The sequence below is a fragment of the Sinohyriopsis cumingii genome, chromosome 14 (assembly GCF_028554795.1).
Source record: "Sinohyriopsis cumingii isolate HCF-2022 chromosome 14, ASM2855479v2, whole genome shotgun sequence".
Taxonomy (NCBI): Eukaryota; Metazoa; Mollusca; class Bivalvia; order Unionida; family Unionidae; genus Sinohyriopsis; species Sinohyriopsis cumingii.
The window spans coordinates 33,889,729-33,907,325 of NC_142974.1; the positions used below are offsets into that span (position 1 = coordinate 33,889,729).

Sequence of the window (17,597 nt, forward strand, 5' to 3'; positions counted from 1 at the left end):
GTGTTCCGTCAACAATTGCGGGTGCCCTGTAGGAAAGAGACAATATTTGCACACGTAAAGATACAGCGTACACTCGTCCAAGTATATATGATTTCTTCTCCGTTCTCCTCGTCGGATTGGTACAGCAAACAGGTGGCATTTGTCCTTCCTTCGTACAAACTGTCCCTCGGGTTCAGGGGGTTCATCAACTTGTAACTTTACACGATGCGTTTAAACTCGGGATCGGTTTTCAAACGGTGATCGTACTCGTGTTCCCACATTTCCACCACTTGGTATCCTTGCTGTTCTAACTTCAAGCGTCGCTGACAAGTGGCCTGGTACAAGTCTTCCATGGTTCGTTGTAGAAACAGGGTAACAGACAGGACATCCGTGAAATAAGCAACCGTTAAACTTGTACACGATCTTGGGGTTTTCTAAGTCCCAGCCATCTACTGGATACGTGCGTGCTCCTGTATAAAATAATGCATCAGCTACATCCCCAGAGATACTTTCTGGAGATCTAGCAACTTCATCATTAAGGTATGGTCGATAACATAATACTTGTTTTAACCTATTCGAAGTAAATGATATCTACGGTTTTGGAGTAGATATACGAAAATATTTCTCGAGTGACAATACAATTTTTCCGATTCATGAGTGAAATATTTCCTTATGTCTACTAAAACAGGTAGTTATTATTTTATTATTAATTTTTGTAAGTTGTGGATTTGAATGGACTTTACCCATTTAGCATCTGCGTTACCACATCCATGAAAAGTTCTTCAATTTTACAATAAGGTTAGGGCAGCGATATTTTATAACTTTAGCTGGTATATTTCATGCTTTAAATTATGTATTTTGTCAAATTAATGACTGTATTTATATGAAACTCAATAGATTTTTATATTTTTGTTGACATATTTTGTGTACGCACGAATTGATACCCTGGGGTAATGCAGAAACATCACAGCTCGTTTGCATCCAACAGACTTAGAGCAGAACATCTTTAAAGAAAATATATATTTAATGATTGTGAGTTTTCTTGTAAGGAGTTGTTGTCTATAGTTTGTTTATTGCTACAGTCAGACGTTAAGTTTTGTTAGGCCTTGACAATCTTGCTGCCTAGTTTGGTAGCAGAACTTGCATCCAATTTTCGACTGTCACTTTCATTAATTTCGGTTTGCAATCAAAACTAACCAATGCCTGATTTATCCGCCTCAAAGTGAAAGTGGTCAAAACATTCGACAGACGAGTAAGAATCAGTATAAACACTTACCCGTAATGAACCTGCCTAAAGAATATGCACACTTACATAAACGAAGTCAAACCACATATCTTACGTAGTGCCGAAACTCGTGTTTAACGACAGTCTTGACAGAGAATAACGACAATCACCGTGTAGAATTGTACCACCGACAAAATAAAATAAAACACGGCTATAGTTTTGATACAATGGATTATTTGCACTTAGACGTGTAGTTAAAAGAGATTTGCTGAATGAGGGTGTATGGAAAGGATGTACGTCTGATACTAAATTGAAGTAGCACAATTTTCAATGTGATGGCCAGTGCTAACGATTTCACAACCATCATAAAAAGCGGGACTATACGTGTAACGTGTTGAACTTTTACTTCGAGTAAGAAATGACATCAGTGAGGGTCTGGCCAAGAACATCGTCTCAAAATTATTATAAGGAGCGGAAATAAACATCTTCAGCACTGCTGCTTGAGTTCGATGCAAAATTGAACATAATGTCTTCCACGGTCAGTCACCTAAACTTCTCTTTATTGATATTGTCAGCAGTGAAGCCTCTAAACGAAGTTTTTAATCAAATCCCTTGCCAGTGCAACTTTTCGAAGATAGAAGGCACCAGAGACGTAGAAACTTTGTATACTAAACTCTGTGTAATTAACTTTGTCCAGAATAATTACTCGAGATCTTAGTTGACTCTGTTTGAAGCCAAATGTTAGTCGTTTGCCCTCAGTATACAGTGGCATTTCCTACAATGCCTATGCACGAGGTTACTATTTGCGGGGACTTAATTTCACTCAAGACCAAGTCTGTGACAAGAAACATTTCTATCCTACAACGATCGGGATAAATGGTGTGGAAATTTTTCAGTTATGTCAGGCTCTCGATTACACGGTGAACGTGTTCTTATTTGCAGTATTCGACAATACTTTTTTGACATCAACATTAATAAACTACAAAATATGTAAATTCACGATCAAACCCATAAAGTACAGCAGCCACAATAACCACCTCAAAAGTCAAACTTTGTGACCTTAAGAGATGTATAAATATGAACCTCATTACCGCCTGTCACAATTCATATACCACACCCGGCTTCCCGTGAATTGTGCTAAAGATGAACTCCCTAATGGAAAACCCAAAGACCTTCAAGCCTGCGTACTCTACAAAGACGACAGTTATTGACAAGGAACACAATGAGTCGGCATCTATTTATTGAAGAACATCATTCTAGGATATAGTAATTCCTCTTTAGCCACCTGTCCTCACCTCCATCATCGAAGAAGAAATCACAAGCTTTATGTACGTCTTTATGAAAAGAAATGGTGTTTCAACCCATTTCAATAACGTGAAATTGCAAGGATCAGATTTAATTACGTATGAACAATACTGTGTTTATTTTCTTCATCAACAGTCTTGCATTCCCTATGAAACACTTACATATTCGGAACAACATTTCCATAGAAACGATGAACAATGAGAATTATAATTTTGTAATCATTATTGTTATCTCTTGTCTTAAGCTCAAATGTGTGGTTTAAAGGGATGGGAGGGGGAATTGGAGTTGTGTAGAATGATCGCTTTTGCTTTCGGTGTCAATTAAATTAGTTGGCTTTGGTGGATATTATATTCAGGATGGTACATAGTTCTAGCTAAGTGAGGTATATTTGCATTTAATTCATTCGTTACACTAATTTCGAATGGATTATCATATAAGAGGTGGATCGTGCTATTGAAATGCATTAATACCGATTCCTGGGAGTCGAGTGAGGAAACAGTCTAATATTCAACGAAAGTTCTGTAAATAGCACCATATTTCACGTGAAACAGATGAAATTTAGATTCTCGCCCAAATATGAAATAAATGAGAAAAATAGAAATAAGTCCACATTGCGTAGTCATGCAGTTCTAGTTCTGTCTTACAGCTTCTTGAAGAGGCGAGTCACTGTACCAGATCAATCCAAACTATGATTCATGCGAAAAGGTGCCGATTTTGGTGGTCTTTTTAATATGACCAATTTTGCAAATTTATCGTTTGTGCTGGGTGTTACAGATTTCTGTAACTATTGAATACCAAGTTATCGTTAGTGTGGAAGGTTATACATTTTTGAGTCTTTTTACGTATACTCCATAGCGTTTTGTTTAAAAATGGTTCCCATTTTCCTTGAGCGATTTGTTTGCGCTAGCTCAGTAAAAAGATACCAGTAGATATCACTTGTGCTGCCATCTGACATTTAGTCGGTTTGTCAGTCCCCTTGTATCATTGCAAGACTGAATTTGCAAAACTGAATTTTCAACACCTGGGGCGACCTTTCAAATGTCAAAATCATACTTCAATGCTGGTCACACGTCATACGCCATTTTTCTGGGAGGTTTATTACCATCTTTGATTGCGTTTCTTGTGCATCGTGTACAAATTTCCCCCATGTCAGTCTTCCTACCTCTTTCTTTCCAGAATGTTCAAAACTAGGCCTTGCATGCAGTATTGAGAGAAACAGCTGAAGGGAGATAACCCCTTCATGAATTAATCGTTACGTGGCTCGTTCCACATAGTCAAAACGCCTGTGCACCATCTCGTGCAATAAACATCCAAGTCTCGTATGTACTAGCTTTGGTCGGTATTACTTGAGTCTCCGACAACTTGGGTGCTGTTTAACACGAGATGAAGTTTTATTTGCTCAGTGTAGTTGCTTAAAACAAGTTTCAGAAACTGAACGCGAATTTAACACGGAAAAATATTTCTCGTGCAAACCGTACTGTTCGCTGTAAATGTGTTTAAATATGTGTGAACTATTTTGAGACTGCCCATCGAGATGGTTTGTCTGTTCTTGGGTTCCTGAATGATTATCATTTATTGCTCTTTCTTGAATTGACTGGAGACAGAAAGGTGCTATCGTCATAAGCAAAATGTGAGCTCGTGACTTGACGTTTAATGCTATTGCCTAGTTTCTTGGACAATCTGTTTTATTATTTTTGTAAGTTTTTAACGGTACGTTTAACAAAATATTTGCTGCATTATGGCGGAGAAATATGAGCTAAGTGCCTTTTCCAGGGGCACACAGAGGCAGCCGACCCTAGCTGGCCTGGGTGGGTATAGAACCAGTCAACCCTTGAATTACTAGTATGTCGCTCTGCCAACTGAGCTTCGGTGGCTCCCTTCTTAAATATACCAGTCTAATAACAATTACGTCCCGGAGAAACGTACTTATGGGTCATATATAATTATTACGAAAACTATTACTGGTCATATCAAGGCATTCGTTTCTAATATCTACCTGTAAACTTTCCTCTCTTGTAAGTTTTTCTTTTTTGTTTAAAGGAGACCAGAAACCAATGGAAATATAGAATAATAATAAAAGTACTATAGCAGAAAACCTTATTATGAAGTATCATCTGCGACCGTAATGCCAATATTAAAATATTGGCCTATCTTCTAGCAGCTGAATTTCCGTGGCCTCGTATGCAAAATTTCCGCGCTTATTCGGTTACTTTCGGGATGTGACGTCATAGTAGCGACTCCCGCAGCCCAAGTGGGAGTTGCCAGAGTAAAAGACAATACCGTTTTGCGTTGCTTACGGGTGTAATAGAACATTAAGAAAAGCCTGTGGACAACATTTTTTTTTTCTTTTCCGAAAGATAACGGCATAATGAAAGAATGGATACATTATTACAAACGAGTCGATTTCAAAGCAACACCATACAGCACTATGTGCTCGTTACATTTCTCAAAGGACTGTTACGAGAGGGATTCTGAAAAAATGGCAGCTCAAGGATACGCAAATACTAGGCCTAGACTAAAAGCTGGCGCTGTTCCAGACATAACGTTGAATATTTTAAATCCTGGGAAAAATTATAAACGTTTGAGTTACGAAAATAGGCAGAAGGTCGAGTAAGTGACCACAAAATGCAACAATCAATTCACAGATCTTTTATCTACACCAGCAGTGCTAAAAATAAATCTGATAGCCCGACACCCTGGGCCCCTCTGGTTTTAGTTCCGGCCCATCCTGTATTCAAAGTGAGGTGCCCGTCAGGCTTGTCGAAACAAAAATTTTTGCCTGAGGAAACTTTGATCGCGCTGGTGAAATGAGTAAATGTATTTTCAAGATGTTGACATACATGCCTTAACACGGCACAATCTAAATCAAATCGCTACTGTCCAAGGTGAAATTTAGATTTGATTTTAATCAAATGGAGGCTTTGCCAATGATAATATTCTGAACCTGTCGTGTTTCGAGTAAACACAATTTTCAGTAATCTTATAAAAATGACAAATTTTAATAAAAAAATCATTGTATACATGTAGTATGTATAAACGGTAATCTGTAATGATTGGAACTGATATAAAACTATTCCTTGGGCAGTTTAAATAGCAGCGATTAAAAGAAAAGAGGTCAAAGTTTCACATTAAATGGCTGACAATAGAAACGGAGGGGGGACTATTGACCCAACCCCCAACCCCTTGCCCCAATGTGCGAGCGCCCATGAGACGTACCTTTTCTCCATGTGATACGCCTTATTATTCCCCCAGGACAAGCCCATTTTGCATATTCTGGTCAGCTCTGGCTAAATTGCAAAATAGCTAAAGTTTTGAGTTAAGTACGCAAACTATAAAGCCGGTGTGACTAATGAACATACTCCTTATCCTTGCATTGATCTTGTGAAAATGACTGCTCTTCGGACATACTTCAAAGAAACCATGTTCGACAGTGTGTGTATGTGTAAGCACCAGCAATTGATTGCCAAAATAAACGATGCCTATTTTGTTGTTACTTACGATGCCATGGACTTCAGGTTTAAGTCTTAATGCATGTAACACTGTTTGCTGAACAAAATATTTATTCAGAATTAGTTCTTTAGGGCCACATATACTGCATGGTATATTTTGTTTTATTCCTTGTAATTTAATCATGGTAATTAAACTTTACATATACGGTAGAGGAATGTCAGGTGTTAACTGGTCGAGTTTCTTTGGCGGAAATGGAGATGCGATTTTGTTTGCAAAGAAAATTTCACAGTGATCATTCATTTAAGCTAATTGGTGACAATTTTATTCTTTTAATTTTTTTTATACTATAGTACTGTTGTAGTTGTTTAAAAACATCTGAAATTTACTTGAATAATGTTTAATTTTCACGTTCTATTTACTGAAGAAAAAAAAACTGTTGTGTGATATCAATTATTTCGTCTAGTGCCGGATTTAGACGTGTGTACTGTGATTTGAATTTTTAAAGTAGCTTTAACAATTTTTCAGTCATATCACTACGATGTCTGCAGTGTGGCAGTTTAGACTGTGGATTGCATACGTTATATCTATTTATAAATGGTTTGGGGTTGGGTTTTTTTCTTCTGACAAATGAAAATTGACAGACATAATGTAATAATCGGGACTTCGCTGCGAAACATTTAGAGATATTACGAGATCGGGATGTAGATGAGGAAATACCCCAAAATCGGAGGTTTTTCTCCCGGCTTAAGAGTTGACAGGTATGAACTGTCCGGTCTTGTAGAATTTCAGTCAGGGCTTGAGTTTATTTAAGTCACCAGCCCGGGGCCTGTGCCTAAAAAAATTCTTTTAGCACTGACCAGTATAGTACATAAACTATTATATCAGACTGCAGATTCAAGTTTTGAACGTGCAACCCAAATGTGGTCTCCTTCCGTCTGCCTCGCTCGCCAATGTTTATGTTTGTATTCGAGGACTGGCTAGTGATGCGTCACGGTACCACGTGACCTGTCGTCTCATCAAAACTCGGAAAAACTCCGCAATTTACGGAATCGTGGTATCTTCCATGCAATAAAATCACTACCCGCTTACGATATTTAATTTATAAACATGACAGTCGAATTAAAATCTGTAGAGAATTAGATACGTAAAAGGAAAATTTTGATTTCTAGTCTCCTTTAAGGCTTCATCGGGTTGCGCATGTGTGGCAAAGCAAAATACAATATAGTTGATCTTGTAATGATACCAACCAAGTGATGAGGATCCTTCGAGTGAAGTGAATTTAGTATCTATTTAAAGATGCAGGACATTGCGTTTTTAATATACACGCACAATCTACGCGTCATGAACAGCAGTTTCCTTTTTCTTAAGACTGATCAACAAGGAAGCATTGCTCACCATAAATACCGAATTTTTCTTCCTTTCTAGTTTAATTCCCTTTCCCTTCCTCCTTATGTCTTCAACTTTTCACACAAAGCCTTATAAATATATATTAAATTAAAACAATCTTTATAGATGTTAACATTTAATAAATAAACTCTTGAGAATTAAAAATTGTTATCATTAAAAATATTTTCCGTCATGCATTCCCGTGCATTTGCAAGTGTTTTATCGTCAAAGGAAAACTATACAAAAAACATTGGCTTTCTTTCTAATCCTTTACCTTTTCATCTTGTACATCGGGCAATCTACAACTACACATTATGCAATAAATATGTTTAAACTATTCTAACTAAAGAAAAGAAGCAAAGTACACATTATTACACGTAACAACCTTTCTGCAGCTGGGAATATTAGAGAAGGGTTCATGTATATAATTTCCTTTATATTAATTCTAAACGATACGAAAACCTAGCAGAGCAGTCCTCTTTACCATGACATTGCTAGCTGTGACGTCATCGGGCTGTTATAGGCTATTTCCTATACATCGTTAGCATTGATGAATTAAAGCTTCTTACAAACTTTATTATAATAAGTTATTTTCTGTAAAATCTTAAACGACCACGGCAGCCAAATGTATAAATGATGGGTGGATCGATGTACGCATGCGTGAATAAATACATGAGTAGATGAATGATAAGAATGTCTAATGAATTCATTTCTATAACCACCAGACGCCATATATAAAGAAAACTTTCACTTTTGTTGATCTTTCGAACAACATTCTGCAGTAATCTCTTTTCCTATCTTTGAATAGATTTCCATCATCACTACACACACGCCGTATGTTCCACAAGAAATTTCACGTTCTTTTCGAATTCTTTATCTCTGTGGACAGAAGCGATTTCCAAAACTTTTGCCACCGACTCGTTCTCATGCCTGATATCCAGCCCGGACTCTGCTAGCATGCTCATGATTCGTAAGGATCCACCCAAAGCGGCATAGTGGTAGGAGGTCCACCCATACTCTCCTTTCTCTTTCGACAGAGACGGCATGACCTCGAGCAGGTATTGTACCATGTTCTCGTGCCCGTACCGACAAGCGATGTGAAGTTCGTTGGCGTTCGTGCCGGACCTTGTCTTTTTGGGCAGTTTGTACCGGCCCAGTAGCTCCATAATATGCACATTTCCGCCTTGGGCGGCGTAGTGTGACGCAGTCCAATAATACTTTCCCAATTCATCAAGCATGTCAGGGTAAATTGTCAGTATATGCTTTACCATATCGTAGTGGCCGTGCAGACATGCAATATGCAAAATATTTTCACCGGCGATAGACCTCTTTCTGACCATCTGTACATCGGCCGCAATCAGCTTTAGGACATCCACTGACCCTCCCTGAGCGGCGAAGTGGGCAGCGCTCCAATTGTACAACCCTGACTGACCCAGCAAAGAGGCGTTGATTTTCAGAATATACCTGACTACTTCAACGTTTCGGTGCTGACATGCGATATGTAAAACATTCATGTTATGAATTGTTCTGCTGTTCATATTAACTCCATGCTGAACTAGTAATTCCATCACTCTGACATACCCGCCCTGTGCTGCATAATGTGCGGCGGTGCCGTTGTTCTCGCCGACCTCATGCAGAAGCTCTGGAAACTGCAAGAGGAGGAACTCGACCAATTGGTAACGACCAAAACCACAGGCAAGATGAAGTACGTTTGCGCCATATTGGTCCTTGAGAGTAAAATCTGTATCCGTCTCGACAAACAACCTCATTGTATCCACTGATCCTCCCTGCGCTGCAAAGTGTGCAGACTTCCAGTTATAACAGTCATGATGAATATACATTTTGGGGTATTTTTTAATTAAATACTTCACCAAGTCGACACGGCCATAAAGACAAGCGATGTGCAGAATATTTGCTCCATACATATCCCGTGTATGAGGGTCAAGACCGGCTTTACACAACTGTTTGATTGTGGCCTGTGAGCCTCCCAGAGCGGCGTAGTGCGCTAGTGTCCACCCACGACTATCAGCATGATGGAGTGCAAAGGGAAACTTGTCCAGGAGCTGTTGGATCCTGGTGCGATCACCGTTTTGACAAGCCACATGACACTCGCTAATGTGGTACTCCATCGAGCAATTTTTTTGTACACGTGACACTTGTCAACTGATAATCTTGAATATGCAGATTACTCGTTCTGACGATTTCACCTCATCGTCACAGCACGAAACATCTGCAAAAGTAAACAGATTTGTGGCAGTGAAATACGAAACGGTATCCGCGTAAACCGGTTTAGCAAAAGTAGGCAAATATTGAACATTCTAGACTACTTAGTCGACTTTCCAAATTAAAACTGTTAATCAGAACTATAATTGGGGGTTGCCTTTTTTTGAACGGAATGCATGTAGATTATTCATTCACTGCAAGTCCACAAAAGGTGCGCAACTCATTATCTACATAGGCAGATATATCCCGCTATCATTGTGCATGAAATCTTCCTACTGCAATACATAATAAAATGAAATGGAACAAAGGATACAAACGATGTATAGATTGCTCATGTAAGAAAGAACTTGAATGGGGAAGAGCGAAAGCTAGTTTTCACATGCTTGGTAAATTTGATGATTAAACGTATAACTGTGTGGTTGAATAATTAAAAACAGATATCTCCACCAACCGGAGAAAACAAATATATTCACAAAGTACACACACCAAAATTCAGAATACCTCAAAAACAGGATAGAAAGATTGATAACAGAAAATAAATATGATTCATTTCCGCGAATGATCACCAGCACATAAGCTAATCCATGAGCCGGGCGCATGCATACCAAATGAGCAGTTGTTGTTGTTGTAGGGTTTAAGGCCATTTTTGCAGCACACGATAGGCTATACATGGCGGCCAGTATTAATGGTGAAGGAAGAACCCAGGAAATCCCCTGAAAGAACCACCGACCCTCGAGAAGCTTTCTCACCCAAATGAGCAGTATGAACAAACAATCATAATTTTAATTATATTTGTTTAGGCAAAATAAGTAATGGCAAAATACAGCGAGCGAAACTGACAAAGGAGATAAATCTCTTAATATGTTGATAATGACATTTAAAATTACGTGATTTAAAATCTAAAATGAAAACAGAAAATAACAAAACAAAACAAAACCCTGAAATAAAGTATTTCATTGTATCTCCTTTGTATAAAATAATATCATAACATGTTTGTGTGCTTTTAAATATTTGACAAAATATACATATTATTAGAACAACTACCACCCCAAAAGCTAACTAAGACATTTTTTAAGGAATTTAGAATCTTTAATAACTGAGCGTATTCAGTCCTTCTTGTTAATTGTTAGTAATCTAAGAATTAGTTACGAGGGAACGACAGGACATTATTTTCGATGACATAGCATGTGAAACAGCATGAACATAACTGTGTCATATAAACTTAAGTGATTCAGCGATATTCAAACTTGATTTGCTGTAATCAAAATTTAAAAACCCAAACAAACAAGCAATAAAAAAATGGCGACAACCCTCCCAATTCACGAAAGAAAAAGAGATGAATCCTACCACTTCACCCAATGCATTAGAGATGGCTGCACAGAGAGACTGACAGATCAGAGAAGGCAGATGGGTTTTCTGCTGAAATTTATTGAAAATGTGATTAAATTTTATTGAAAATTTCAGAGATTAAATGTCAGTGATTATGCGTATAAACATGCTAAATAGTTGAATATATATTAAAACAAATCGCTAAGTACTTACTGAATATTTAACGTGCATTTCATATATTAGACTTTTACTGAAGTTATATACAATCAAAATTTAATAAAATTGTTCCGATTTCAGTACAAAGAAAATGACAATGAAGTTAAGTATCACGTTGGAAAACATATTATATTGATGTACAAAGATGATACTTCAGGTATAATAATCATAATTAGTTGATACCGACAATGTTGCTTTCACGTTAAACTGGTGAGATATTTGTTTCACCTGTCAAACAACTGTTGGACTTAATACAGTGAATATTTGTGCCGTTATTTATGATGTACCCAAACAAATCAGACTATTATTGTGTTCGATGTACCGCTTTAGCAAATTTTGCAGATTGATTGTCTTTATTATCTGCGTAATCCGGTATGTTCTAACATATTATATTTTAATCTCGTATGAGGGTACATGTGGTCAAATGATTTTTAACCCTAATCAGATTGGTCTAGTCAATTTTAATGTTGATTTTTGATGTTATTATATCTATGTACGAGATGGTAATACATAAAAGATATAGAAGTAGTTCAGTGATTTTTGATCATATCAGTGTTCTCGTATCTCCTATACGATATGCTAAATACACAATACTACTAATGATCAGGCATGCTCAAAATCCATATAAATACTGGTCTTTTCTGTTGGCCTAAATATCTTCGCTGCTTACGAAAACACTTCAACAGCTAGAACTTTTGACGGTGAATGGAAGCAGCTCATACTTTCCATTTTAGTGAGCACACACAAAATATCATGTACAAAGACGGTCTTACTTAGGCACTAACAAGGACATACCATGTACAAAAAGTCAGCACATGTTCGGTTGCATTTTCTGGAAAAAGTTGCAATTGAATGAAATTATTTTGGGATTTTTTAGTGCAAGTGACATGTCTGAAAGTGGCATATGTTTATGATGTCATCCTATCTAAAAGCCAATAAGCTTAAATCAATAAACATTGTATTTTCTGTTTAGTTTTCAATGCAGCTTTTTAAAAAAGGCAAATAACCACTCTTCACTGGACAGCAAATCTCCAAGAAAAATCAGAGCAAAACTATTAGTTCTTTTCGTTGGCACTACAAAAGGTGCAATAACGGATCATATTTTCAATGAGTGTAACAGTGTAGTGATGCCGGTAATAATTCACCAGAAAATGTTGTACAGGCATAAAATCAACAAACGCGAAATATTATCTTCGCCATTGATTCCATTTCGGATTTCCACTACATTCTGACACCCTCCCCAACCAAAAAAAAAAATAAAGCTATGTGCAGTATTCATCCATCCATCTATCTGTCATAAAGTGCAGGATATATATATATATATATATATATATATATATATATATATATATATATATATATATATATATATATAAACCATACATACCTATGCATACTTAGGTTGATTGATCCCACATGTACGAGAGAGAGTGAGAGAGAGAGCCCACGCTGAAGGATCTGTGAACAGACAGGAAGTGAATAAAATGGTTATGATTGTGACAGTATCACACACCCTACCCATACGTAACGTGATATCACGAACACTATATGCAAGAGCTATATTTTTATCTAACCTACTTTATGCATTAAACACCAGCCAATACATACGTCCTGCTTCTTTAATAGCCTTGTCGTGGTTTTTAAAGTATCGAACACTGTTGCTATTATTTTCCGCAAACAATTTCCTTGGTTTTCTCTCTCCAAAACATCACTTGACTAAGCAATGTATGTATGTATGTATGTATGTATGTATGTCTGTCTGTCTATATATCTGTATGAATCTTTACATGTATTCGAAGCTGTTATACTACAGTTCTGATTTGATTCATATTATTCATCCAAAAATGTCAGTGAAAATGTTTCATAATATGAAAACATAAAAACTGTATACATATTCTCCCATGGTGTTTCTTCTTTCTTGATTCATTTATAATCTCGCACCTCACATAATGATCGCTTTAGATCATTATCATTCTGACATTTATTTAAGGTTCATTTTCATTTTATGTTACGTTTCACCTGATGAATGAACTATTATTTTTTGTCTTTGTTACCCGAAAGGCTATTCTAAGCTCGGACAACTCTTGACAAAGCTGTTTACATTTCTAACATAGACGATAAGGTAAGCTTATAACAAAAACGTGGGGCAATGCTGGAAGATATGGGTTCGGATAGAACAGAGACAAGCTCGTGGGGCAATGCTTGAAGATATGGGTTGGGATATAACAGAGATAGGCTCGTGGGGCAATGCTGGAAGATGGGGGTTGGGATAGAACAGAGACAAGCTCGTGGGGCAATGCTTGAAGATATGGGTTGGGATATAACAGAGATAGGCTCGTGGGGCAATGCTGGAAGATGGGGGTTGGGATAGAACAGATATGCTAGTAGGGCAATGCTGGAAGATGGGGGTTGGCATAGAACAGAGATAGGCTCTTGGGGCAATGGTGGAAGATGGATGTTGGGATAGAACAGAGATGGACTCGTGGGGCAATGCTGGAAAATGGGAGTTGGGATAGAACAGAGACAGGCTCGTGGGGCCATTTTGGAAGATGTGGGTTGGGATGGAACAGAGATAGGCTAGTGGGGCAATGCTGTAAGATGGGGGTTGGGATAGAACATATATAGGCTCGTGGGGCAATGCTGGAAGATGTTGGGTGGGATAGAACATATATAGGCTCGTGCGCACCTTGTCCTAATCTAGAACCGGCTCTCAGGTAACATTACACAAACGGTAGGCCTGTATCAATTATGATTCCACTGATAATAGTAAAGTAGGTTTTGTATCAAACACTACTATATTTATGTCGTCCACACAGCTCAGCTCTGGTGACAAAGTGGTAACGAAGCCAAAGGTTTTACGTTTACAAGAATCGATAAGCGGAGTTAGGTTTGTGCAGATTGTCATACCGTGCATATTTCAGCTTCAAACCTGATTGACTTATTTACAAGTGTAAATGCTAGAAAAAATACACATAGGATAAAAGCAACAACAACAACAACAACACAAAATATGGAGAGTTGTGTGTGACAATGCTTTTCAAGCCTAAACTCAAGGGCATACGAACTTATTCACTCCTGCACGCATATAGTAGGCTCTTAAGTTTTACCTTAGTGGTGTGCTGGTACAAAGAACTTGAACAGATGTTTCACGCATGTGTGTAATACTAGAGTAAACAATGCCACATTTCGTATAATGTCCCTGCCGTTTAATGTCATTGAAACCTGAGACCCATGTTGTATAGAAATAAAATGTTAGAAATTTCACTATCTGGCTTATGCAATGTACGTAGAATACTACTGCTACTAATAATAATAATAATAACAACAACAAAATGCTACTTTTATGAATACTCCTTGTATATAGAGATTATACTACACTGACTTAAACTGACCTTACGGCTAAGCGAGGCACCTCTATTTTCTTTCGTGTGTGTGTGTGTGATTTTTAAAAGAAAATTCAGTCATATCGTTACGATGTCTGCAGTGTGACAGTTTATAGTGACGTCTAGCTCTGGGGCATCATGCCACATAGATGTAGCACGATATCCCACCCAGTCACATTATCCTGACACCAGGCCGACCAGTCCTAACACTAACCTCTTAATGCTGAGCGAGGCAGCTGTTAGTACCATTTTTGTAAGTCTTTGGTATGACTCGGCCGGAGATCGAACCCACGATCTCCCGCATGCCAAGCGGACGCTCTAACCAATAGGCCACCGGAGCGGTCATTTTCTTTATTAACTGTTACTCTGTTTTTTTTTCTTCTACATCTTGTTTCGATATACTATTTCACGAATTAGTGATACCTGTAACAACTGGCCAGAAAATGTCGTTGAAGCATAAAATCAAGAAGCGCAAAATATAATCTATGCTATTCTTCCACTGCTCACTTCCGCTAAATTTTGACGCACAAAAAGTAAATTTGTGTACAATATCTATCTCTCTTTCTATCTGTAGGTAAGTACTCACTTAATAATCTACCTAATTATCATCTGCTGATTAAAGGCTTGAATCATCCAAAAAAAAAACCAAACAAAACTTAAGTACTGCATGTAAGTCTTTTATCATCAGTGCATCAGCTACAGGAAAGACGGGAGTGTGCAACTCTGCTAGTATGCAGAAGTGTGGTATAAGGAGGAAAATGACATTGGTATATAGCATCTAAGCATGTGATGGAAGGGACGGACAGACGACCTTCTTCTGGTAGCATATTATTAATTAATACACAACCGCCGCTTTCCCTACAACTTATGGACCCACAGACTGAGGCCAAACTGTCAGGGTTCCTTGAACCCATAAAAGCCTGGGGGAAGTGGCACCATTCCCTTTCCCAGGAACAACTAGCAGGCTGCGGTACAGTCAGAAAAAAGTGGCACATGCACAATTGTGCACACGCCACTATAATTAAACTCAACAACAACAACAACCCTACAATTTTAATATCAATGCTCATTTCTCTTTTTCAGATAGCCTTTTTTTTTTCATCTAACACGGTATTCAATACAAAATTCATTCGGCCAACGTAGGCGCGAAAGTTTGTCAGTAGCTACCCGTAGGGTCGATGAGTCATCCCAGTTCTTTCTTCACCAAATATAGTCGCCACCATGTATATCCTATCTTGTGCTGAAAATGGCGTTAAACCCATATTAACAACAATACCCCATTTTAACATCATCCGATTTGGTTTTTTTTTTATAGTTCAACAATAGTTCAACAAATGATCTAAAACTGTATCAAAATAAAGTATACATACCTAAGACGAATAATCCCACATACTGGAGGTATCTCGCACATATCTTTTGGTGAACAAATACGGAAGTTAATAAAATGGACATGTATGTGACAACAAAACATACCATATCCATATATTTTATGTGATTATAAAACATACCTTATTCGCATAGGGCAATATACCAATATATCATTACACGTGTAATTAAACGGTACTAATATTTATAGCTCGTTTTATGGCTTTGTTGATATACAAACGTCCGGTTATACTGGCAAAGGGGGTTGGGATGGGACAGGACTAAGTTAGCGCGCACCTTGTCCCCGAATCTAGAACTTGTTCTCACTAAACAATACGGTGTGAGGCTTATATAGATAATGATACTACTTAAAACATTACTGTACATTATGTGTCACGCGCATTTGTGACGGCACAGATTCTCTAATACTCGTATTTCTCATATATCTCTACCCTCTATCATAAAATGATAGCGAAGTCCAAAATCAATTAGAAGAGTCCATCTGCTGATTTAGGTGGGTGCAGGTTATACTAAGTTATTGATTGTAGCATTTTATACAATTTACTTATTTACATAAACAACTTGGAAATTTGAACGTGACAATGCTTTTCAAGAGTCAACTCCATGATAATATACTTAATTCAATCCCGCTTACCTACACTCCCGTTTACCTATGGTAGACGTCTATTTTTAACCTTGGTGGTATGATGATACAAAGAATCAAGCTGTTGAATTCACATGTATAACAATATAGTAACATGACTACACTACATTCCATTTAATGCCCCTGCATAATATTCTATTGAACAAGAAGCCCAAGTGGACATGTAGCGCTCACCTCTTTTCATAAACGAACACGTAACAGTAATGTGGATTATGTAATATATATAGTATGGTGTTAATTGTTGTTGTTGTGGGGTTTAACGCCACATTTCAGCACACGATATGCTATGCATGGTGACCAGTATTAATGGTGGAGGAAGAACCCGGGAAAACCCCGGGAAGAACCACCGACACTGTCCGAGGTATCCTTGACAACGCACCAGCACATAAATCCGCCGTCATGGCAGCCATCCTGGTGTATGTATTCTTACCTCCGCCGCACCCTTAATATGGACCTAATTTGTCTCAAAGTGAGTGAGGGTACAAGGAATAGTTTTTATGCACAGATATAATGCTGCATTTACTTGTCTAGTATTAAAAAAGTGTTGTCAAAAAGAATCATATTTTTGGATTGCTATATTAAAACAAAGCATAAGGATATTATTCCCTTGATCAGAGAAGTCATTGGCAGTTTATAGCAAAATAAGTTTATTCACCCCAACCTCAACTTTGTATCGACATTATTCACTTCCAAAGGTCATTTTTTTTTGCACCATGTGATACTCACAGTGCGAAAACAAGCCCACTTCCTAGGTGATAATTCTGCAAAACATTGTATACTAAACAGGTTAATGCAATTCAAAATAGTTGCCATCCGAACAGTTTTTGAGACATTCTACTTGGCCTGAACCCGTATATTTACTGCTATGGGTGGTTAGATATTCTCTCAAGACAACTATTGGTATTTCACTGGCTAAATACTGTAACGTAACTATGGTAGGCATACATACCACACATCCAATTCAAGAACAACACAAGCCCGAAACACATAGTAAACAATCATATCCATATTTTTAATAATTAAAAAAAACAACTGAAAAGGTCACACCATGGTTTTAAGTTATGAAATCTGA

The 17,597-nt window shown here is 37.6% G+C and overlaps 1 protein-coding gene across 4 annotated transcripts; it reads right to left on the reverse strand.

The window, feature by feature from the left end:
- Positions 1 to 7,464: 7,464 nt before the first annotated feature.
- On the reverse strand, positions 7,465 to 16,540 carry LOC149783546 (ankyrin repeat domain-containing protein 16-like). 4 transcript variants are annotated; one of them, XM_089931813.1, is made up of 4 exons: positions 15,867 to 16,240; positions 12,501 to 12,571; positions 10,916 to 10,987; positions 7,465 to 9,575 (listed from the first exon to the last, which is right to left on the reverse strand). In XM_089931813.1, the coding sequence occupies exon 4, from the start codon at positions 9,472 to 9,474 to the stop codon at positions 8,167 to 8,169; it is 1,308 nt and encodes a 435-aa protein (XP_089787939.1). In that variant the 5' UTR covers positions 9,475 to 9,575; positions 10,916 to 10,987; positions 12,501 to 12,571; positions 15,867 to 16,240; the 3' UTR covers positions 7,465 to 8,166. The 4 variants fall into 4 exon arrangements, with proteins under 4 accessions (XP_089787939.1, XP_089787938.1, XP_089787937.1 ...); XM_089931812.1 differs by lacking the exons at positions 10,916 to 10,987; positions 15,867 to 16,240 and adding an exon at positions 16,517 to 16,540; XM_089931811.1 differs by lacking the exon at positions 10,916 to 10,987.
- Between the last annotated feature and the right edge of the window lie 1,057 nt (positions 16,541 to 17,597).

Coding starts and splice junctions, on each gene's coding strand:
- LOC149783546 (XM_089931812.1), bottom strand. CDS start 9,474: ATGGAGTACCACATTAGCGAGTGTCATGTGGCTTGTCAAAACGGTGAT.